Source organism: Corticium candelabrum, chromosome 2, assembly GCF_963422355.1.
Source record: "Corticium candelabrum chromosome 2, ooCorCand1.1, whole genome shotgun sequence".
NCBI lineage: Eukaryota > Metazoa > Porifera > Homoscleromorpha > Homosclerophorida > Plakinidae > Corticium > Corticium candelabrum.
The window spans coordinates 3,147,791-3,172,920 of record NC_085086.1 but is presented as its reverse complement, the minus strand read 5'-3'; the positions used below and the strand labels follow the sequence as shown (position 1 = coordinate 3,172,920).

At 41.5% G+C, this 25,130-nt stretch overlaps 2 protein-coding genes across 4 annotated transcripts in view; one reads left to right on the top strand and one right to left on the bottom strand.

The window, feature by feature from the left end:
* LOC134198062 (uncharacterized) overlaps positions 1 to 25,130 on the top strand; it is a 55,032-nt gene that overhangs the window by 16,781 nt on the left and 13,121 nt on the right. For all 3 annotated transcript variants that reach the window (XR_009972748.1, XM_062667398.1, XM_062667397.1), the window contains exons 6-20: positions 150 to 478; positions 536 to 802; positions 862 to 897; positions 1,714 to 1,802; positions 4,892 to 5,028; positions 5,088 to 5,176; positions 10,778 to 11,097; positions 12,506 to 12,611; positions 12,682 to 12,753; positions 12,817 to 12,881; positions 18,137 to 18,282; positions 20,442 to 20,523; positions 20,585 to 20,804; positions 21,562 to 21,624; positions 21,683 to 21,775. Coding sequence is in view for 2 of the 3 variants with exons in the window: in XM_062667398.1 (XP_062523382.1) it covers positions 150 to 478; positions 536 to 802; positions 862 to 897; positions 1,714 to 1,802; positions 4,892 to 5,028; positions 5,088 to 5,176; positions 10,778 to 11,097; positions 12,506 to 12,611; positions 12,682 to 12,753; positions 12,817 to 12,881; positions 18,137 to 18,282; positions 20,442 to 20,523; positions 20,585 to 20,804; positions 21,562 to 21,624; positions 21,683 to 21,775 (2,114 nt within the window). In the remaining variant the exon portion in view is untranslated. The remainder of the gene's footprint in view (positions 1 to 149; positions 479 to 535; positions 803 to 861; positions 898 to 1,713; positions 1,803 to 4,891; positions 5,029 to 5,087; positions 5,177 to 10,777; positions 11,098 to 12,505; positions 12,612 to 12,681; positions 12,754 to 12,816; positions 12,882 to 18,136; positions 18,283 to 20,441; positions 20,524 to 20,584; positions 20,805 to 21,561; positions 21,625 to 21,682; positions 21,776 to 25,130) is intronic.
* LOC134198588 (uncharacterized) lies at positions 14,614 to 15,969 on the bottom strand. The gene has a single exon (XM_062668006.1). It carries the CDS (start codon positions 15,873 to 15,875, stop codon positions 14,811 to 14,813), a length of 1,065 nt encoding a protein of 354 aa, XP_062523990.1. The 5' UTR covers positions 15,876 to 15,969; the 3' UTR covers positions 14,614 to 14,810.

Here is a 25,130-nt window from a genome sequence, read left to right as displayed (position 1 = left end):
AGCTCTCTGCGGGTATGTGTCTGTGTGCATCATAGTTTAGTTTGTATGTGGGTTGAATTTGTGTTGGATTTTGTATTGAGTTTGTGCCATGGTCTATTTGTGTTCTGTTTGATTTCTTGCCAAGATATTGCATTGTTTGTTATACATAGAACAAGAAACAGTGACAAATTAGGAGGATTCTTGCTTGGATGGTCGGCCATTCCAGTCGATGTGATAAGGGATGTCAGTCATCTTGTTAAAGATATTGGTATCTCACATCTTGCCAAATCTCTTCTGAGCGATGAATCAGTTGGGAAGGAATTAAAGAGCATTTTACAGTCGAGAGAGTCAGTCTTTACTATCATTAAGTTATGGATCGAAGAGCAAAAGGACAAAGCTACGTTGGATAAACTATTTCGTTCTCTGCACACTCAAGATTTATTCCATTTACTGCAACAAAGACTGGATGAGCGCATGCAAACTCAAAAGCCTCAGAAAGGTGGATGACATGAATACGCATAGTAATTTATGTATTTATTTACTTTATGATGTTTAGTCGGTATAGCTCGCTTTTATCCTTCTGTGCTATTTGATGTTGTGAAAGATCACGGGGCATCTCGCTATCTGCCATTAGGCCTGGAAATTGGTCTAACGTATGATCAAGTGACTGTTGCAGCAGAAGGTTGCCCATACTCTGACAAACTTTTAGCTCTCTACATGACAAAATGCAAAGAAGTTGGAGAACATAGAGCGGCTGCTCGCCTGGTGACAGCAGCTGATAAAATATCTATTTTGGGGTTTGTGGAGGATGCTTTGCCAGGAGGTAAGAAATAGCAAATGGAGTTTGTTGCTTGTCTAGAAAATTAGTTTTCTTTGCTACAGTGAAGGCAGCGTTGGAAGAATCTTGCTTCTACAGTGGTAAGTGATGTTTGTAAACAACTGGCATGATTTTTGTTATTGAGTCAATGGTTTGCATGAACAGTTACTTATGCAGATATAGCATGCATTAATGTGGCCTTGTATTAAATATGGTTGCTGTGGACTGAACTCTCTCTTCTTACTATACTGTACATAATACATATCATGCATGCACATAATACATAATATCATGCGTGCGCGTAAGGTTTGCATGGGTTTTTGTACGAGTAAGCATGGCCATCTGTCAAGACAGTATGAGAATGTGCATTTGTGTACTATGTACGAATCGCTTTAAATGCTGATGCATGAATATTTGCTGCAAGATGTGCTGTGGTAGTATGTACTGGATGTAGTCCATTTCAGATGTGTTGGGGGCAAACTTTCTTGTGGCTGATATTCATTTCACAAGTAGCTCGAAAGTCAAGTTAAATAGCGACTTGTGAGGTGGAAATTGCCTACTAGTAGGAAAATCTTTGCTGAAGTGATGGCAGTTAGTTCAATATCTTAATCTGAAAGATTTTTATATTGCAATGGATTAGAAGCATTTTACCAACAGGTGGGACAGAGCAAATGCTGTAGGTAGTTTTATTGTGTTTTTACTGTTTTGTTTATCCGTTTTTACTTCTATTTGCACCAAACGGTATGCTAGTTAGTATTTAATTAAATAGACAGAAGGGAAATTTCTGTGCTTTTAATTGGCAACTGAAAAACAATTTTTAATATACTACAGGTAATTGTCTTTCATTTATTGGAAATGTGCAAGGATACATACGTACAACCTACTGGTACTGACATTGTTCTTGTTGTACTCATTAGATGTGTGTTCACATGTAAAAGAAGTAGAAGAAACAACAGCAGCAGTAGCTGTTTGTGACAATGACGAGCTTCACGCTGAAATAGAAAGGGTAATTTTTGACTTAGAGTAAAGAGGTGTTGAATTCGAAGATACTCTAGACATGTATAGGATAGGTGGAAATACAGTAGGAGCGGAAGGAAGCACGTACAGGCGAACAAACGGTAGTTAAAAAGTTTTGCAAGAGTGTACGGGTCTATGGGTATATGAATTGCTATGCAGACAGACAGTCATACAGACAGATAAATAGACAGAAACAGTTAGAGAGATAGACTACAGATATAGTACGTGGGCCAAGTCTGAAAAGACGTCTAGTTAGCAGTTTTGCTCCGAACCTCAGCCAGCATTTATTTCTCATTTTCAATAAAAATGTTCTTGCTCTCTAGAGACGATTTCAACTTGTTGGCATCTCGACAAAAGGTCCAAAAGTGGCGTAATAATGTCACTTATGTATGGCCGTATCTTGCGCGTACAGTAGCCTTGATGTCAAGGCTTTTTGTTATTTCTTGCTTTTTTGCAACCCATCAAGATTGGAATTGAAAGAAATAGTTACGTATACTTCCTACCAAACCTTTCAAACTCGTGTACCCCTGAAAATGCAATCAAATACTTACTATGGTGTAGTCATGTGATAGCCTCGCCAACCCAGATTGGTTTATTACGACACGAATCACGTGTATTTATAGCTCAGACGATTCTAATAACTTTTGGATAATTAGTTTCTTTGGTCAGCTACTGTCTTCGTCACTACCACAGGAGTTTTCATTTTCGTCCATATTGTGAGTACCATCTTCAGGCCTGTTACAAATATATTCTCCGTGCAGCCACAAACATCAGTGCAAACAAGGTTATTTGACCGGCAAGAGCATCGCTGACTTGCGCAGCCAGTTTTGCAATTACAGCTAACCATCTCCAGTAGGGCTCTCAGTGCTGGTAATTTGTTCATCCAATGAAGTCGTAGGCAGTCGTTGGTCTGTATCCAGCCATGATTATGAGGACTCGGAATGTCTGGCTGCACAATGAGTGCTCTTCCCCACACAACAGTTTGGTAGTTTGCGCGAAGAATATGTTGCTTGAGTGCATCCTGTGAAGGTGGTAACTGTGATGCTTGTGCTGACAAATGAGTTGGTATCGAACCTGCAATTATATAATACATCCATAATTAATTAATTTATAGTTTACTTTAATCAAATATACGTACTCGTTAACTGAATCATAACTCTTCTTTCCATATAGCGGACAAGTGAAAGCCTCCAGACCATGGATTGTGCCTGTAGTTCTGTCCAGGGCTACTAAAAGCAGACCGTGCAGTTGCTAACTCGGATCCTTCACCAGTATTGATGTTGTACCGTAATGTATTTCCTTTTCGTGCAAAGGCACTTGTCGAGTCGCAAATCTAATCAGTGCATCACACATGGTATCACCAAGGCTTTTACCGATGGCAGTAATGTCAAGTAGGCGACAGCGATTTTTTTGTTCCCGTTTGAAAGACAATGCTTGAAAAAATATTGGTAGAATACGTGCAGGCCAGTACTGCTACGTCTGTGTCAGGTGACATTATCACGACAGTCTCATACCCTAATTGTGCTGCATGAGAGGCATGAAACAACAGACGGGTATTCGCCTCCTTGTGCGTAATTTTATCTCGTTAGCATAAGTAGCACTGAAACTTTCATATTCCTTTGACAATTGAATGCTCTTCTTTCTATCACAAACATACAATGGACGGTCATCTAATCTGGATGCAAATTTAGGCTTTTTCATTCATCGGCGAGAAACCGTAATTGAACGTAGTTAGAACTGTTTCGTTCGACTTTGTTAAGTCCTACTGAAAAGAAACTTGGACCACTGCCGCGGACATTTCTGCAAACTACTAGTGATTTTTGTTCGAATTTCACCACTTATGCTGGTGCGTCTATCTCGTTCAGGGTTTAATAGACACGTTGGGATACTGATTGATTTGGGAGAGCTAAGACTGCCAGTAACAATAGAAAATATACATTCGGCGAGTTCTGCAAACGTTTCAGGCAAGGTTGCAACATTCATCGACCGAAAAACAGCCATTCCATCATAAATCCACGTGGCAACAGTAGGCAACTCTTCTAAAGGCGACTTACGTTGCTCCAAGAGATGGAGGAGCTTCTCTTTATTGGTTTTAACTAACACCATCAGGAGTCGAAAGTGGCAGAGGCAATGGACCAAGGGAATAGGACAATACTTCTCTCATGTCCATAGAATGATTTTTGAGCTAAGATGCAAAGCCTTGCAAAGATAGCTCGTTCCGCTCGAAAGACATCCTCTTGACCTACAGCTTAGACAGATCGTTTTGCACTCATGGATGTAAACGATTTCAATTTTAGCTTTGGTAACAGAGTGTGAAAATCAACTGTCTTTTCATGGCTTAACCGGTCTTTAGCAAATTGGACCATCGCTATTTGACCTTTATAGTACGCATTGAAGAGATCATCTACGGCGTCATTGCGTGTCACTGCACCCGAGGATAGATTTATCAGTGATGGACTGGTACTGGCAAATGGATTCTCCCCGTTGGTTATCATGTCCATGACTTGCGTAACATCTTCATCTCGTATCATGCGCGACATCTTGCATTCCCGGTGTACTTTCAGTATTATCTATTCCTTCCATGCCCTTACAACATTTTGTTATAACGGAACGTTCGTGAGCTGTCAGCATCCATCTTTGGACAGCCCCGGGACATAAGGAAATACCAATTATACCCCCGCTGGTCTTTGTGTGGCGATTGATAGTTTGTTCTTTCGTTTGATCTACAGCAACCTGTGTAGATCCATAATCTCTGTTGCGCTGAACTGCAAATTCGACGCAAGTTAAATTGTAGTATGCATCTTGATTACTCATCTGAAGATACTGCATTTCCAAGCAGTAGACACTCATGTATCTACTGCACACACACACGCGTGCGCGCGCGCACACACACACACACACACACACACACACACACACACACACACCTGTGGACTTGTACACATGCATGCATGCATGTGGATGGACAGGCACCAACGATCAAGTGATAGGCAGACGGATTTAAGACAGACAAGCCACAAGACAGCAGTTGGAATTGAGACACCTCTGTGCTTTTATTCATATTGCATGCTTTGTTAGCGATCAGCATCTGGGACGTTACAAAACAGGGAAACGTCCGGAAGCAATCAGCAGTTGTTGCTACCCGTACAGGCAGAGTTACAGGATGAAGTGGAGGCCAAACAGAAGCTAGAAGCTGCTTTGACTGCTGCAGAGACGTAAGTTATGGAATTACATTTGATTACAAGCTCACGGTCTCTTTAATTGATTATCATAGGAAACTGCGAGAAAGTGAGATGTTGAATCGTGATGTCAACGAGCGTATGAATTCTCTACAGAAGGAGTTGGATATGATGAGATCGAAGAGTGAGTTTTATATATCGATGGTGGTGTGTGCATATGTGTGTAGTTTGACATGCATCTCTCTAATACAATGAAGTGCAGTTATGTGTATTGAAGGAGTCATTGCGTATTGTATGTAAGACGTTATAGTGTCATGTGTTTATTCTATAATGTCTCCAATGTATTCAGACCTGCTTCTTTCTCATACAGTAAAGTCATACATTTTGTCTGTCTGCTTGCTCACCTGCTTGTATGTCTGTCTGTCTGTCTGTCTGTCTGTCTGTCTGTCTGTCTGTCACATATTTTTCATATTTGAATTAGGATACAATAGCAAATGGCTAACTACGTTTGTCCTATGACAATAAAAGCAAGAGAAAACAACTAGCAACTAAATACAATATATATATATATATATTTAACTACTAATTGGTTAAAAGGGATCATGTGATCCCTTTTCTATAGAATATCTACGAGTCTGGGCACTTGGCCCCGACAAGGCATTACTGATTTTCTTCAGAAGTACATTGGCATTGCAACGTTGCAATTGAATGGCAAATCTTTGACGCCAATAGTCTTTAAACTCTGCTCTGTTTGATTTTCCAAAATCATCCTTTGATCGTTTTGACAAGTCATCTAAATAGGTTTCTGCCTTCTTGCCCCATCTTCCAAAATGTTCCAAGACTAGTGGAACCACTCTTATAGACAACCCGCCAGGATGTTTTTCTTTCTCATAGCAAGCCAACTTCCTGTCTTTCCTTCTAGCAGTGGCTGTTCCTTCCATAGTGGCTGACGTTGGAAATATGTCCGAACTCCACAGATGAGCAAGTGCTATATCTAACTCTACATTGGAACCAATACCGTATAAAAAAAACAGCAATGCCTGGGAGGCTGTCAGCTGTTGCATATCTATCTCTTGGCTCTTTTTGTGTTGAATTTTGAGATCGTTTAGACACTCTGACCACACAGACATGATTGAGTCATGTGACCACACAGGACCACCTTGTTTTGCATGTAATCTGATGATATCTGCTTGAGTCACCAGTTGCTTGTCCACAGTCACACGTCTGAATATTATCACACAAAGGCAAGGGAAGTCCAAGTCTTAGGAAAGCCGCCAACCGAAATTCAGAGGGTTTGAGTGCGGGCTTCCCTGAAGTTGGATTAGCAGACAACCAAGAGCCTGCACCTTTGCCTTGCAGAGAGCGAAGTCTACCCATCTTGAAGTGAAGTTGCCTTCTCAATTAAGCAAGTAGCTTCCATTTTAGCATTTTCTTTTGAGAGAGCTTGTGTTGAAGTCTCTTTGACTCAGACAACATCTCCAATAAGGACTGGGATGGTGGTACAATTGAATTTAGAGTCTGACCTAGACAACTAAAAGAGGGTGTTGACATGACAACTTTGTCTATTTCAGGTTTTATATCTGGAAAACGAATGGGCAATTCATTCAAAGAATGAGCCCATGAAGCCAGGAAGGCTGATGAAGCAACTGATCGAACCAATGACATACCAAAACCACCATACTTGATTGGTTGGGTTGCTTAGTGCCATACAGTGTCATCTATTGAGTTGCAACCAAGCAAAGTGGTAAATGTTGACCTCGATTGAACATCGTGAAGATCAGCTGCTGACTTGACAAGTCCTGGTGTCACCGAACTAGCTCTAAGTGATTAATTCGAGGAATGTAACAGAATCTTAGTAATAGCATGGCACTTTGAATATCACCCAGCTCAGTCAGCTGCTTGCAAAAGGTTGTCTCCTGATTTTGCTGTCTCAACACAGCATTCCTGTATAAACTGAATTATTCCAATTGGGATGCCTAGAATGGTTGAACCACTATAGATGATAGGAATAGTGGTCTGAGAGCTTACCTGACTAGAAAGTGGTGTAGGGCTGTAGATCTCACATTTGTGGTCAGCTATTTCAAGTTGTATTGTGATGAAATCTGCTCTGAAATTTTCCAAGGCAAAAAGAACTTCAATTTGGTGGACCCAAAAGAAACACATCATTGAGGTAAGCTAGAACTTCTTAGGGTTGTAGCTAGAATTTCCTTCTGAATGTTCACGAGAATGGGGTGTATTGCAGTTGAGAACATGCTGGTCCTAAAGGATCTCCCTGATGAATGCTTTGTTCAGAGTTGAGGACTACTGGTTGGTCTTCTGTAAAAATACGAGAGAATTGATATTCCATCATATTTAGCATAATTTACTGGAGGGGAAACAGCAGGAATTTTTTCAGATCTTCTTGGATGTTTTTCTCTAATTTTTGAATTGTCTCTTCTGATGCTGGTGCTAACCACACACTAATTAACACTCTAGCAGCTCTTGAAAGTTCACCACATCGAATCAACCTGAGTGCTGCTTGTTTTGATTGATTAGAACTTGAACTCAGCTTTGTAGAAATCTTAGACTCAGACAAAAGCAGCAATTCCTCCATTTCCATTCTAGAAACTTGTCAAAAACATACTTGGCTTTTTTCAAGCCCGACCTGCCCCCTCTTGAATTTGCCTCCAAAACCATTCTAGAAATGAGATAAACAATTTCCAAGCTGTCTCATTATCCTGATTTTCACATATTTTCCTCAAAGCCACGAAACAGCAAGCTATACTGCAGCGAGACCTCAAGGCTAGTTTGATTGATTGCACAACTCTAGGAGGTGCGGCCGACAGGATAGTATCCAGTGACAACTTGCGAATGAACTCCCAAGCAGCTGATTCTGGGTCTAGATAACAAACCTCATGTAACGAACCTCCAGAAAGCAACTTGCTGGTTTCATCTATTATTGAAGGCGACTGCACTTCAAAACAAGAAACTGTTGACACTTGGCAGGTGGAATGTGAAGTGGCGACACCCTCGTTTTGACAACCTGAATCCGAAGAAGTAGACTTTGGTGGCCTTTTCCTACATTGAGATGTATGTTGATCTAACTTTAGAAACCAGAGTCGGCAATGTGAGCATCAAAGGAGATTCAAACGATTTACAAACTCGTGCAGCAAACATTCAGAATCGTGAGATTGCCGTATGTGACCAAGGAGACGACGTAGAGGGCCAGACACTTTACATAGATAAAAGGGACAATCCTCCTCCACTTGTGACATAGCCGTCAAAAATTAAATAAACAAGAAACTTCTTCCGCTGATTTTTTTTCTTCTACACCGTTGGACATCCGGATGTGTCTATCTGTCTGTATGTCTCTCTGTCTGTCTCAATACATGTCTTTTCCATTTAAATCAAATTAACGTTTACATCATGAGCAACGTAACACTAACACACCAAGACCATTACGGTCCTGAAGCATACAAAATTACAGTGCGCAAACTACATTTCGACGTTCTAATCTAGCTATGCTAATGAATTTGTCCGAGGCGATTTTTGCATTAAAACGTTGCATTGTCACTGACATGATTGATTGCCACTTGGTGTTGAAGTCGGTCTCATTTCGTCTTCCTTTATCATCTCTTGCACTCTGGCCAGCCTGTTCAAATATCTAACTGCTTGTTTGCCCCAACGGCCAAAATGTTCGAAAACGAGACGAATGACCAATCTGCAGGACCTCTCTTGCAGCAACTCAAAATTTTACTTTTCCTTGTTTTTGTCTTTCGTTTCATTGCTGCTACTCCTCTGGAAGCTGCCTTCACTGTTTCCGAAGGCCATGGATGAGCCAGCAACACTTCTAATTCAATGTCTGCACCTGAATCTCGGTCTGTCTGTCTGTCTGTCTCTCTGTCTGTCTGTCTTAATACATATATTTCATACATTGAAACTAGTACACTCACACTAAACTGTAAAAGAAACAAGCAAGTCTGCAGGCCCTACCCTAAGAATAACTGCAAACACCTAAACATCTGAAACGAGTAAGACTCAAAATTACATGAGTTACACTGAGCAAGTCTCGAAAGTTTTCTAGTAATTACGCTTGCATTACACCGTTGCAATGCAACGGAAATACAGCGTCGCCAGAATACAATGAAGTCAGTGCTGTTGTTCTGTCCATCTTTGTTGACTGAAAGGGTTGATAGATCACGTAATAGACTCTGAGCTCTTCCACCCCAACGACCAAAGTGTTAAAACACAACAGGTATACATGTTGAAGAATTCCAAAAAATGTCAAACTGCTGACCATATTTTGTCACTTTCTGCTGCTCTCTTCTAGCTGCAGCTGCACCATCTTCCTTGGAAGCGAGTGATAGGATGTCACCATTCCAAGGATGGGCAAGCAAAATATCCAACTGAACATCAGTGCCAGATTGAGGGTTGAAATACACAATATCTGGTCGACAATGGTTGCCATCATATAGGTTCCTAGGCTCCGTTTTGTGAGTAATGTGGAGATCAATCAAACTATTTGCCCACACGTTTACAATGGAACCGTGTGTCCAGATAGGTCCACCTCTGTGTTTGCATGTTAGCAAGTGATATCCTTTACTATCGACTGCACTCACAACTATCAAGAGCTGCAGCAAGGGGCATATCACACTCCAACCTCAAACAAGTTGCAAGACAGAAGTCGGCAGCATGCAGCGCAAACTTGGTTGAGGTTGTAATAGAATACAGCCAGGCCCCAGCTCCTTTACCTTGCAGTGACCTGAAACGAGAAGCCTCATGACAAGACTGGGGATTTTCTTGAATCGAAGACACCATTTGTTTGAAATATTCATGAGGTAGTTTGTGTTGCAACTTTTTAGGATTGATAAGGAGATCTTCCAAAGCCTTATTTTCTGGTAAAGAAAGCTGCAATTCATGAGTAATTGAACCACCGACAGTTACATCCTTAGGACACAGGACTCCATTAATCAAGCTCTCCAGAGCTGGAAAACTATGAGGAAGATCAACCAGACTTCGAGCCCAAGAAGCTACAAAGGAAATAGCACTGAAATTATGCAGATAACATGCCAAAACCACCAAACCCTATTGATGAAGTTGCTTGCAGCCACTGTTGGTTATTACGAACAGAACACTTGATCAGTTGCTGAAAAGTGGATCTTGTTATGTCTGTCTGTCCGTCTTTTTGGCCGCTTGCCTGCCGATTGTCTGTCTTCTTGCTTGCCTGTCTGTTTGTCTGTCTGTCTGTCTGTCTGTCTGTCTGTCTGTTTATTAGTTTATTAATTAATCTATAACTTTGTTGTTTGCAAGGACTGGTTTGCTCTCACAAATTCTTAGCATATGTACAAGTAGAGTGTATATAAAAATGTGATCAATAAAGTATCTGTGTGTCTGTTTCTTTGTCTGTCTGTCTGTGTCTGTCTGTCTGTCTGTCTGTCTGTCTGTCTGTCTGTCTGTCTGTCTGTCTGTCTGTCAGTCTGTCTTAATGCATATATTTCATACATTGAAACTAGTACACTCACACTACTGTCTGTCTGTTTGTCTATATGTCCTATTTCACTGTTGAACACAAAAAACCATATTTACAAGACCACTATAGGTAAACACTGCTAAGCTACATGTCCATCTATTGAGACATACAGATCAAATACAACTAAAACTCTAGTGAATGATGTTCTGAATGTCTCTTTTATTGTCATCCGTCTGTCTGTTTGTCTGTCTCTCATTCCTTCTGTATGCTTGTAAACACGATATCTCTTGAATGGCTAACATATCATCATAAATATTTTGTGTCTACTTTCTCTAGATCAAGGCTACGTCAGCAGTCAAGAATCTGCAATGTCATTTAGAACATTCTCGAACAGCACCGGTCTTTCAGACAAACGAGTGGAACCAATAGCGACTAGCTGTCCAATGTTATCAGAACCAGCTACTCCAACACGTTTGCCATTAAATGAATCAGCAGTTGCATCTGCAGTGGCAACTGCTTCATCTGCTTTGAATGCTGATCTGTATGCTGGAGAGATTAAGGAAGAGGATGAATCCGAGTCGACTTCGGCACCAGAGTCGCCGGCTATCACACTACCGAAAACGAAAAAAGTGATTCCATCACCGAAGATGCCACATGTGAGTTCACATCCTAATCAGAGATGCATTACAGCAGTACGATAAGTAATGTATTGACACACAAAGTTTGGTCTGGGATTTGTTCATTAAGGACCAAAGTCTCTTTAGGGTACATGTAGCCTTGATTGTCCAGCTTGTCTCCCCCAGGAGGAAAGTTTAAAGATCAGCTGGAGACAGTTGCCACCCAAACAAACCGTCGACTCTCTATCCTCCAGTCAGAGTGCCATTCAATGTTTGTGCATCCTCGGTTGGGATGCACGTCACTATTGGCTCTTTGCTAATGTAATTTCACTTCTGGAATAACTTGCAAGGCAAGCAGTTATTGCATTAGAATGAAGTTTTGTGAAAAATATTATGTAGTGTCAAGAGGCAATTTAAAGTGCACAAGTGTAAGACAATAGCAGAACATACACTGTAGCTACTCTAGATGACTATGTTCATGAAAAGTCAAGGACAGTGCATGACTTGTGCTCATGAATGGGACTTGTTATCTAACATGCACATATTTTCTTTAGTGTTTAATCCTTGCAATTGCCCTCCCTTCACTCCCCACATCTGGACCACATACTCAGAAAGACATTCACAAATCAGGATGTTTTGGTTCCTGCCTTGGGGCCCTGTTGTCAAAACTATGATGTTCTCATATTTGCATGGTGCTATGCATTCTAAGTGAAAATTTGTGTTTAATCTTGGCAGTCAGAATTGTTCAGAGACCCTCTCACTCTGGCTAAACAATTAAGCGCCAAAAAACAAAGAACGCACTAGTTAGGTAAATAACCACGGTAATTAGTGAGCTACTGTAGGAAAAGCTAGAAAAATCACACTTTATGCCCCCAGGAGCTCCTTGTAGTGGTTGTCTTCTCTTCTGGCAACTCGTGTCTCAGTAACCTGTCTTACTGCTCCCCACAAAAGCTTAGATGTGCTGCAATATTCTCTGATAGTGCACATAGCCTGATTCATGAACGTCTGGATTACACCATTTGTGCGATCGTTTGAGTAATCATTGTCCAGCCAACACAACCTATGACCGGACATGGACTTGGTTTGACCAGACAGTGTCGGGTGTCCGGGCAGTATTCCGCTCTGCATTGGTCAGACAACAGCATGTATGGGTTATGACCAATTTTATGGGTTGTGCTTGTCCCATATTGACCGATCCTCGTGTGCAGAACCATAGACACATGCATTTCTCTAATGAAGTCCCTTGTTGACCGACCCTTGTGTGCAGAACCATAGACACATGCATTTCTCTAAAGCAATCGCTTGAGAGATGCTTCTTTCTCGTACAACAGCTTGATGTGTTGAGAGATTCGTCCCTTTAATCATGTATTGACGGGATTGATCTTGATGTTTGCTCTGTGTAATCATGTCAGGTAGTTTACTCTGTAATCTGTCGTGTATGTTTCAGGGCAAACCACATCATTTTCAAGTGGAGACATTTCGTAAGCCGACAAAATGTCATTACTGTACATCAATCATGATCGGACTTTTCAGACAAGGCATGTGTTGTGAAGGTATGTAAACTTGAAATAAGTCAGAGTCCAAATGTCGATGCTACATACGTTGTTCCCTTTATCGTTCTAGTTTGTCATTATTCGTGTCATTTCCAATGTGCCAAAAAGGTGCCCTACCCTTGCCCTACATCTTCAGACAAGAGTAGGCAGTACAACATGGTTTTGTGTGAAGTAAAGTGTGTGGTAATTATGTCTGATTTTGTAGGCATGAGATTGTCTGGTATCGATCCTAAGAAAGGCATCGGAACTGCATATGAAGGATGGGTGAAGGTAAGATCTATTGCGGACCGTCAGATCATCTTATTTGAGTGGGTACACAGAGGTGGCACTGTTACATGAGCTGTTCGTAATGTGGCTAGAAAAGATAATAATCATCTGAATTGTAATGCAGAGTTATCCCATCAACTTGTCCAATTGATAGCATGGGGCAAAGAATTCAAAACACGTGCTTGACCCATTGAAAATGTCTGCTGTCTATGTGTTTGTGTGTGTGTATGTTTGTTTGTTTATTGTTTGTCTGTCTCTGTTGTCTGTCTGTCTGTGTGCTGTTTGTCTGTCTATTGTCTGTTGTGTGTTTGTTGTCTGTCCGTCTTTTGGCTCTGTTTGTCTGTCTGTCTGTCTGTCTCTCTGTTTGTTTGTCTGTCTGTCTGTCTGTTTGTTTGTCTGTCTGTCTGTCACATATATTTGAACTTTTATCTATGATACATTTTGCAATGCAGGGTACTATGTACTGTCCAACTGCTAGTAGTGTTCATCAACTAAACTAAGCTAAAATTGAAACTCGTGTAAAACAAATGAAGACTACACTTAAAAACTACAGTGTACAAGCAAAGCCTCCAGTACCAGTTAGTGGCTAAAGTACTGGCTGGCAAAGAGGTCACATCTGTTGTCTTCAGACATCGAAGACAGCTTTTTAGAGATGACTCTGTCTGTCTGTCTGTCTGTTTGTCTGTCTGTCTCTTTGTCTGTCTGTTGTCTGTCTGTCTCTCTGTCATCTGTCTGTCTGTCTGTTTCTTTTCTGTCTGTTTCTGTGTTGTCTGTGTGCCTCTCTATTTGTTGTTTGTCTGTTTGTTGTCTGTCTGTTCGTTGTCCGTTGTCTGTCTGTCTGTTGTGTGTTTGTTTGTTGTCTGTTTGTTGGCTCTCTGTCTTTCTGTCTGTCTGTTGTCTATCTGTTTTTCTGTCTGTTTTTCTGTCGGTCTGTTGTCTGTCTGTCTGTCTGTCTGTTGTTTGTCTGTCTGTCAGTTTTTTTGTTGTCTGTGTGCCTGTCTATTTGTTGTCTGTCTGTCTGTCTGTTTTTTGTTTGTCTGTTTGCGTGTTTGTTGGCTGTCTGTCTGTTTGTTGTCTGTCTGGCTTGAAAGAGGGGGTTGACCTGGTAGCAGTTATTTATAGCATAACTAATTTTTTCTTTTCTAATGAAATTATATGAAATTATTGAACCACACTTATTGGAAGAGAGAGGCTTGCAACCCCCTGAACCCCTGGATCTGGCCCTGGTCTTGTCTGCTGTTTGTTTTTTTGTCTGTCTGTTTGTTGTCTGTCTCTTTGTCTATTTGTTGTCTGTCCATCTGTATGTTTGTTTGCTGCCTGTTTGTCTGTTTTTTGTTTGTTTGTCTGTCTGTTGTCTGTGTGTTTATTTTGTGTGTTTGTGTTTGTTGTCTGTTTGTCTGTTTGTCTGTCTGCCTGTCTGCCTGTTATCATTTATTTTGAACAACAAGACTGTATTACGTTTCAGCAAAATAGTAAGTACTTAAGTTCAACTGTACCTCGTTCATATTCTACACACTATACACTTCACTAAGAATGAGCTATAAACTACAAACATGCAGCAACCCAGAGACAATCAGTGACTAAAAAAGCTGGATGCAGTAAGACTTGAGCTTGTTGACACCATTATTGCAAAGTGCAGAACTCTTCTTCAGAAGGACTTTGGCATTACACTTCTGCAGTTGTACTGAGAATCTCTTCCTCCAAACTTTGTCTGTCTGTCTTTTGTCTGTCTGTCTGTCTGTCTGTCTGTCTGTCTGTCTGTCTGTCTGTCTGTCTGTCTGTCAAAGGTATTTTATTCAATAGAACAAAGTACGTACAGATGGAGGCTAAATCCTCTACAACACAATGTCCTCATCAGTCCAATTAACTACACACGTGCTTGCTCCTTTACTAAAAAAAAATAAAGGCCAAATGGCCTTGGAAAAACACAAATTAACTAGCATCATCTAAAAGTCTCTCCACTTTCCTGTAGATGACTCGAGCATTGGCTTTTTGTAGCTGAATGGACATGCGCTCCCTCCAATGTGTCTTGAATGAGGAGGCATTTGTTGTTCCATAGGCATCCGTTGATCTACTTGACAAATGCTGTAGGTACATTTCTGCTTGTTGTCCCCATCGACCAAAATGTTCCAAGACTAGTGGGACTGCTGTCACTGTTTCCTTACCAAGAAGTCGTTCTCTGCTATATTTTTCCGTTTTCTTCTGCTCTCTCCTGGATGCTGCAGCACCTTCCGTAGATGCTGATGCTGAAATTACTTCACTGCTCCAGGGATGTGCTAGCGAAATGTCTAAATCTGTGTTGGACCCTGATCCAACATCGAAAACTGTTATGTCAGGGCGGTTGTCAGATGTAATGTATCGATGACGTGGCTCTCTGTGATGGTGCATTTGTAAGCTGCGCAGACAGTCTGACCATACATTGGCAATACACTCATGGGTCCAGACTGGACCACCGCCCCACTTACATGTTAGGAGATGGTATCCACAACTGTCCAGAAAAGAACCACAGTCACACTGACGAATACAGCCATCGAAGGGCATGGCTAACCCCAATCTCAAGCAAGCCGCCAAACGAAAATCGCGGGAAACTAGTGCGAGCTTATTTGAGGTGGGCATAGCATTCAGCCAGGCTCCAGCGCCCTTGCCTTGAATCGATCTTAGCCTAGCAGCATCTCGCTGGGAGGGGGCCTTCTCGATCATTGCTGACGTCTTTTCTTTAGCGTGTTGCCGTGTCAGCCTCTGTTGTAGTTTAGTTGGAACTTGAATCATTTCAGTAATATCTGTCCCATCACTGCCAGCCTGCATCAGCAAAAATGCTATCGATTCCTCGACACCATTTGAGTTGACTAGAAGATCCAGTGCGGATTTGAGGTCTGGATAACGAATAGGCAGATGAACCAGAGTGTGAACCCAGGACGAAAGAAAAGCAAATCGAGAAGTGCTGAGGCATGGTGACATGCTGAAACCACCAAACCTGACCGGCAGTGTAGCTTGCATCCAGGAAGAGTCAGTGAGGTGACTATATCCCAATACGTGAGTGAAGGTCTCACGAGAAATCTTATCATGGACCTCGGCAGCTGCCTGAAGTCTGTCAGGGCAAACTAAACGTCTGTCTGTCTGTCTGTCTGTCTGTCTGTCTGTCTGTCTGTCTGTCTGTCAAATTTTCATATATTTTTATACATCAAAGCTAATACAGTTGAAACTAAAGTAACAGCTAATGCACAACAAGTGTCACAACTACAATTACAATTACACAAATAACAAGTAGCGTTAAAAAGCTCCCCTACGGAGCCTACAAACAAGAATTTAGCTTACTTTATTGAAAGTTGAACAACATCTAAACTCTGGCCAGTTTTCTGTTCATGTGTTACTTTGATCATCTTTCTAGCCAACACTGAGGCATTGCAATACTGAAGTTGTACTGACAAATGTCTTCTCCATTGTGTCTTAAAATGTGAGGGATTGTTTCTTCCTTTTTCATCTCTATATAGTTTGGAAAGTTTATTGAGGAACGTTGATGCTTCTTCTCCCCACCCACTAAAGTTGTTGAAAACTTGTGGAATAAGGGTAGGAGTGTACCCTCCAGGCAACTGCTCTTTAGAATATTTGCTATGTTTGATGTCTTCTCTCTTTCTTGCTGCAGCTCCATCCATAGTTGCTGCATTTCGCAGAATGTCCTGGCTCCAGGGGTGAGCAAGGGCCACATCAATCTCAACATTTCCCTCACATGTTGAGTCAAACACGTCAATGTCTGCTCTATTGTTGGATGTGGTATATCTATCTTTTGGTTCGATTTGATTTTGGCATTGTAAACTACTCAGGCATTCAGACCAGCACAAAACAACAGAATTGTGAGACCAAACTGGGCCTCCACCCATTTTGCATGTTAGCAAATGGTACCCTTCAACATCTAATGACTTTCCACATTCACATTTAGTGGCCCAAGGTGGTACAGACAAAGGTAGACCCAATTTAGAATCAGGTTAGAATCAGTTTCAATCAACTGATCTGCATTTGATTGTACATATTCTGTTGTTAGACGATGTTGCAACTTTTTGTGTTAGGCAACAAATCCGACAACTTGGAATTGTCTTTGAGATGGTGTTCTAAAGTTAGCCCAATATCACTCGCATGATTAGATGATGTCGCTAGAGAGTTGACTTGATCTTGAAGAACAGGAAAGCGATCAGGCAATAGCTTAAGAGAATTCCCAGCTGGGAACAAAAGCAAAGGGTGCCACTTCGTTTAGCAAAGTTGTACCAAATCCTCCTAGTCTTACTGGCAATGTTGCTTGGTTTCACATATTTCCACTGATGTTAACATTTTCTAGCAAACGAGAGAAGGTAGATTTTGTTTGCTTGTTGTGGATAGTATTTGCCTGTTCCAGTGTTTCTGGACATGTTCCTCTTGCTAAGTGATTTAACTGTGTGGTATGACAGTATCTAAGAAGCAACATGGATGCTTGCACATTATTCAAGTCGACAAGTTGTCTACAAAGACCATTACCTTTTTCTGCAATAGTGGAACATGCTCGTGCAACATATTCACGTTTCTCAATTGGTGTTCTTAGTATCATAATGCCTTCACTCGAAACAGGTATGGTATATTCAGAAGAGGTGTCTTCTTTGTCGTGTGAACAGTAGACTTCACATTTTGTTTCCTGTATTTCCAATCCTATTTTGAAAAATTCAGGTTGAAGAGTGAGAAAGGCATCAAGAACATGTTTTGCTGGTCCAACTAACACTCTCATTGCTTGGAAATTGCTTTTCAAATCAACCAGGGTTTGTTGTGTGCCTAAAGAAAACAGAACTGGTCCTAGATGATCTCCCTAATGGATGCCTTCTTGAGATGACAAAATAACTGGGACGTTGTTCTGTAGGAAGATCAGAGGACCAAACCCAGAATACATTTGCATGACATGATTTGTCAAGATAGGAAAAGATTTCACCACTTGTTGCAGCAAACGGGAGTGTTGGATTGAATAATTGTCTGTCTGTCTGTTATCTGTTTGTCTATTTGTTGTCAGTCTGTCTGTCTGTCTGTTTGTCGTCTGTGTGTCTTGTGTGTCCATTGTCTTTCAGCACACATTAGGCATGACCAGTCTGAATCTGCTTCCGCCGTCTCTGCTTTGTAACATTTTAATGATGTCCCGGACTGTTGTTGTATTACATCATGTACTACTTGAGCATGTTGATCAATTTGAAAAAAGTTGGCATGTCTAGAGAGTAAAGCATTTTAAGCTTTCTCTGCATTTTTAGGTGCCCAAGCCGGGTGGCGTCAAGAAGGGATGGTTGAGACAGTATGCAATCGTGTGCGACTTCAAACTTTTTCTGTATGAACCGACAACTTTGCAAGGAAAGGAGAATACCGTCTCAGTCAGCATTGTTACAACAGTCGACATGAGGTAAACTTTAGCAACTAAACTAACAGAGAGTTTTGAAGCCATTGTTAGTATTCATTGAGAAAATGTATGACTCAATTGTCTTAGTTGCTAACGTTTGTTGTCTTATGTGGGTACTTCAGTTTGTTGCTTTCTAAACAGACTTGCTGGTAACTTGTATAGTGTGCATTAAGTCTGGTTAAAATATGACGTTGGCTACGTTAGTAATGACCCTGGTGATGACAGTAGTGATGGCGCTCGTGGAGGCGTCATATTGTAAACACTCGCGATTTGCGCTGACGCTCAGTTCATTAAAGTTCAACTCCAGCATCCAAACCGGAAGTGCTCCAACGTTTACCGAATCACGTGCTATTTATGGAAGAGAAACTTATCGAAAGTGTACATCTAGATATGGCTGCTAATGACAGATCAAGTCATAGGATCACGCAGTTGCGAAGTGCATTGGAAAGGGTATCAATAGAAGCATGACTCCCAGCAGCAGACTGCCAAAAATGTGGAAGCGTTGTTGCGACAAGTTTGTGAGAATGAAAAAGAATACTAAAACAAAGAATTTTGTATTCATGCATACGTAGTGGCTCGCTCATCAAATGATATTGTAAATTGTGCAGCGTCAGCGTCAGCAGTTTGACACATATATACTCAGCATGCCAGCGTTCTCATTAGTGTCCTCAGCGTCATATTGTTAGCCAGCCTTTATTCTCACTAGCCACACCCCTATCATGAAAAGCAAGGTCTGGTGACCACAGTATACTAGTGTGCATCAGTGCACATACCCTCAAACCTCCCTAATCTGGACGGCATGGGACCGGCGGTTGTCCGGATTCTGGAAATGTCCGGAAGATAGAGATAGCTAATGCGTGTTATATCCTTGGAATGCCATACCATTTTAAGTCATACCTGTTCTGTATACAATATACATTCACAGTACACACTTGTACTACACTGTAATGTACATGTGCACTTTGTACTGCAGTTGTATGTTACATACGCGTTCTCCTATGCACTGGCACGTGATAGTCAAGATGGCTTCAAATTTAGTGTCTAGGTTGGGATTTTCATGCCAAAGTGCTTACTCTCGGAGTTCCATAACCTGATATGCACTGGGGAAAAGTGTTTGGTTTATGGAGGTGTTTGGATCTCGGAGGTTTGGATTAGGGAGATTTGAGTGTACATTTCTGCGTGCTCATTACTGTCTTGTGTTAACAACAAGAGTCGTCCTTGAAGTAACTTTAGACAAAAGTGCTGAGAAAGAGACAGACACTGATATCTCAATAGTTTCTTGAAATTGCAGTGAAGCGTTTGGGGTTTTCTACCTCGAAATCTAAGCAAAGCTAAGTTGTCAGAGTCTTTGTCTGCAGAGGATGATTGGAATAGCTGAAAGTAGCTTTCTATTCTCTGGTACTGGTCTAACAGACGGACCCTAATTACCACTAAGAGTCAAACAGTTGAAAATAAGCTAACAGAGTTACTAAAGGCACCAACTGAGTCACCACACTACCATTTGTTCATCCATCTGTCTCTCTGTCTCTCTGTCTGTTTGCCAGTGTGGATGTCTGTCTGTCTGTTGGTATATCTGTCTGTCTGTTGGTATATCTGTCTGTCTGTTGATATATCTGTCTGTCTGTTGATATATCTGTCTGTCTGTTGGTATATCTGTCTGTCTGTTGGTATATCTGTCTGTCCTTCTGTCTCTTTATTTGTCTATCTGTCTATTTTTATGTTTGTCTGTCTGTCTGTCTATTTGTCTGTTTGTCTATTTGTCTCTCTGTCTATCTGTCCGTACTTCTGTTTCTCTGGTTAATGGCTCCTCATACGTCAACGCTTTGTTAGTGTCACTTTGCAATTACAAGACCTTCCCAATTTTAGATTGTTTAGCTTCATTATCGATCATACCAGACGTTTCACTGATCCACGCTAGTAAACTAGTCACCAGACCCATTTCTTTTCATTAATTAAAGTATCATGGCTAGCAAGACTAATTATGCATATGGTATGTTGTGAATATGCAGGAAACAGCTGCTTTAGTTGTTCAATTTTTGACATTTTTGACTTAGTCGAATCACTTTTCTTGAGGCTAGTTGCCTGTAGCTTTTGGTTGGGTTTAAAATTGTGTTGACACTTTTGTTTCTGTTGATTTATGCTAACACTTCTGTCGACTATAGAGACGAGATGTTTGAGGTTGGCGGCGTGCAGAAGTCCGATGTCATCCATGCGCGTTCTGAATTGCTTTCCAGCATTTTCAAGGTCAGTTGTATTAGCTTCAATGCAAGTTGTGTTGATGTACTTGAGAGTGTTGCTGTTCTAGGTTGTTGCGTCTGCATACAATACGAATGGGCCTCAGGCTCAGCTGCTTGTGTTGACCGAGAGTCCGAACGAGCAGCGACAATGGGTGAACATGTTGAGAGAGCTAAAGAAGGAGCTGTCACAGATGGAGCAGCCGGTGAAAATGATCTATATTGCGAAAGAGGTGTATGACAGTTCGCAGTTGAAGTTTTTAGGAAAGACGACTTGTGCAGCTGTTGTCGGTGAGAATGGATGTACACACACACACCTGTCCTATCTTGTCCTGTGTAATCGCTGCTACGAAACAGTCATGCTATTCCCATAGAAGGAAACAAACGGCAAGGCCAGAGTCCATAAATGTATGAACTTCTGTCACCTTTCTTGGTGCATAAAAACTAAGAGACATGCAAGACCCTGTATTTGTGCAGGAAAGTTTAGGTGATTGCAGGAGGCATCCTTTGATGTTGGTGCTGACGCCGACGCTGGAATAGAATTCATTTCTATTCCAGCGTCAGCATCGACATCAGCATCGTACTGTGAACCCAGTTTTAGACCTTTTTCGGGCATCTGATGGGTCTTTTGAGTTAGAGGTAGCAGGATAGAGGCAAGCAACTACACCAGAGCTTGCTGCATGTGGCCACTGCCATGTCACACGCAGGACACACACACACACACACACACACACACACACACACACACACACACACACACACGCCCATGCCCACACCCCACACCCCCACACAACACTCACACATGCACACACGCACACACACGCATGCACACGCACACAGACACACACACACACACACACGCACACACACACACACACACACACACACACACACACACACACACACACACACACACTTCCGGTTTGTGTCTTTTTTTGCCTGATGCTGTTGGTGTAACTGCAGCTTGTTAGAGCTCAAAGCCTCTACAGTCTTGTGTTTTTATCTGAATTGATGCATATTGATTTAAACTGTTTTATCTAATTCTTAGATTCTCATAGAATCGTTGTTGGAACAGAGAAGGGTCTCTGTGGTGTTAAACTGGCAGATGATGGTATACAACCCACGCTCATTTCGTTAATATTTTGGTTGTAACTTTGTATTGTTTTCAGCTCTCTCTGTAGGTGTTGTTCTATTTGGAGAGGAAGAGTGTGTTTACCAATTAGAAGTCATTCTAGATGAACAACTCATTGCCGTCTTATCGGGTGAGATTTGTTTATAAGTGATGCTGTTGTACTAGATATGATGAATGGGGATTGGAACTAACCATGCACTGCCCAGCTACAAATACAGTAAGACTCGTGTACTCTACTGCTTCTACTGTTTTTCGAGACTAAGTCTTTTGAGGCTGCAAAAATAATTTTGAAAATTTTGAATTGTTTCTTGAGGTTTTGATGTGTGATAGTAGTAATTTTTCAAATTAACTATTTTTTTGTCTATTCACAAGATTTATTGATCTCAAGACACTCAGCACAATACTGTGGCAATAGTTTTTTTGCCATTCGACTCTCTACAGAAACAGCATATTGCACAACTTTTGGTTGAAAAGCAGAAGTTGTAGTTGTGAAGATAGTTCACACTCACTTTGCCAAGTTGAGCTGAAGACTTTCTTCCGTCTTAGTATCCGTTTTAGTAACGTTTCGTAAACATGCGGAAATGCAAAGCTCAGCCATACGGCAATTTTGATGTTGAAAAATAGTTTTATTATTCTATAATGTTTTGAGGGTAAAATTTTCAAAAAAGAATATATCTCGAAAATCATTGGAAGCAGTAATAGGATGATGACCACGCACACTTATGTAAATTGTGGTCACATTAGACAGGTGGTTGCAATACAAAAGGTTGACCTCCCCGATGTTTCACCAAGACTTGCCTTTGAATATACCTTCAGGATCACATGTTTATACAACTAGCAACATACATGTACAGTATATATCTGTATGAGTTGATACATATGTATGAGTTGATACATATGTATGAGTTGATACATATGTATGAGTTGGTGGTCACATTCAATACCAGAGATGACACTCTTCCGGTTGAACGTGAAGCTTGTGATAGTCTCTGTACGTTAGGTACACTCAACCTTTATTCTTAGAGTCTACAATCTATGTTCTAGAATGTTCTACCCATCTAAGTCCCGTATACTCTACATACCTTTAAGTCCCGTATACTCTATATACTACAATCCCTTCTTGTCTTACGATAAGAACGGTCTTGTGTGCGACACATGTGTTCTCACAGTTCTATTGCCATTGGACACTACCACTTCTACTCCTCTCCTATCGATGACTTCATAGGGATGCCATTCGTAAGTTGTTGTCAACTTGTTATTCTTCTGTTGCCAAACCAATACTGTATCTCCAACTTTGATGCCATCGGTCTTTGCATTAGCTGCTTGATCACCGGCTTGTTTCCCCTTTTCCTTCTTTTCCCGATCTCGATCTCGCATGCCCCTATCGAGTATCTGTTCCATCGATTTGGTGAAAGATGGTAACTTGCATCTCACTTTTCGTTGAAAGAAAGCATCAGCAGGACTCACTCCTGTCGTAGAGTGAGGTGTTGTTCGATACGCATGAAGGAGGGTTTGCAACTCCGATCTTCAATCTTTACCCTCGACTCGAGCTACTTGCATTGCTCGTAGTAGCGTGCAATTCTGCCTTTCTACTTCACCGTTGGCTCGAGGCCATAGGGGTGGAGATTTCTGATGTTTGATATCATATGACTCCAAAAACTGAGAAAAAACCATATCTCTGAATTGTGGTCCATGTGTCAGTACGAATGGTGTATGGTGCACCATATCACGAAAACATTGTTTTCAACGATGCGATTATATTGACCATTCGAATTCACGTCAGTCTCTCTACTTCGAAGTATCGACTGTAGTAGTCGACAACCACTAGTAAGTGTTCTCCGCTTGGCATAGGAGCAAGGAGATCAGCAACAATGTCTATCCACGGCCCCAAAGGCAGTATAGTTCGTTGCATTGGTGGTGGGTGAGATGGTAATTGTGTCACTTCACAAGCGTGGCAAGTGCGACATATATTCTCCATAGCCTTATCCACGCCCGGCCACCATACCCTTGACCGTAAGCGCTCCTTGCATTTTGTTATGCCTTGATGTCCTTCGTGAGTGAAGCGCAAAACTTGTTCTCGAAGAGTACTTGGGATGACGATGCGGCAACTCCGTAGTGTGACAAATCCAACTGCGGTAAGCTCGCCAAAAACTTGCCTGTACGCTTTGAGTGCTTCATGTCGTTTTCTGTCAAAATTACTTCCTGCAGTGTGCGCAGCTCTGAATCCTTTCGAGAGGCTATTTCGATCTGTCGCGGTGATATGAATGTGGAGTCGCCTGTTGTGTCACAAATTTGATGTAATCATCGTTTTCCGCATGTTCATGTTGTATCGATAATCGTGATAATGGGTCAGCGATATTGTTTACGCCTCGAATATAGACGACATTGAAATCATACGGTTGAAGCCTAAGAACCCATCGTTCTATACAGGCTGATGGCTTGCTTCTCGGACCATAGATGGTTTGCAACGGCTTGTGGTTCGTAACTAGATTGAATTTTTTACCTAGAAGGTATAGATCAAATGTCTTGCAAGCCCAGACTAAAGCCAAAGCGTCTTTCTCCGTCTGTGAATATCTCCGTTCGACATCCATCAAACACCTGCTGGCGTAATATATTGGTTTCTGAACTCCATCTTGCTCTTGAACAAGAACTGCTCCTAGCCCTACAGGACTCGCATCAGCCACAACAGATGTGGGGGCTCCGCTGTCGGATCTGCGTTTTCACTGCTTCAAATGGATCTGCTTGTGTTTGTGTTCACTTGAACCCATAACCCGTCCTAGTGCACTCACGCAGTGGCTCTGCAATGGTTGCCGAATTTGGAATGAACTTTGAACAGAAGTTTACTAGTCCCAAAACCGAATGAACTTCTGTTGCGGTTGTTGGTTCTCTTGTTTTATTGATAGCGGCTATCTTGTCTTCGCCAGGAGACAGACCATTCTTCAAGATGACATGCCCCATAAACTTGAGTTTGTCAAGGTTGAAATCACACTTTTCTAATTGAGAGTTAGACCTCTCTCCCGTATTCGCTCTAAGACCGCTTTTAGCCTGGTATCGTGTTCCTCTCTCGTTTTACCATGGACTAAAATGTCATCCGAAATGTTGGCAACTCCATCACATCCCAACAATGTTTGTCGGATAATGTGTTGGTAAACTTTGGGCACGGCAGAGATTCCAATCATCAAACGCTTGTATCTGTATAATCCCTTGTGTGTGACAAATGTTGTGATTGGTCGTGAGTTTTCCTCCAATTCTGTTTGATGATATCTGTTTCTCAAATCAAGATGACTGAAGTACTTGCTGCTGGCTAGTTCACCGAGTACCTCATCTATTGTTGGTATCGGGTGTCGTTCTCGTACGATGGCTTTATTTGCCCTGCACATATCAATGCAGATTCGGATTTGGTCACTTTTCTTAGGCACTATGACCATTGGACTAATCCACAGGGTAGGTCCATTGACCTTCTCAATCACATCCATTTCTAATAA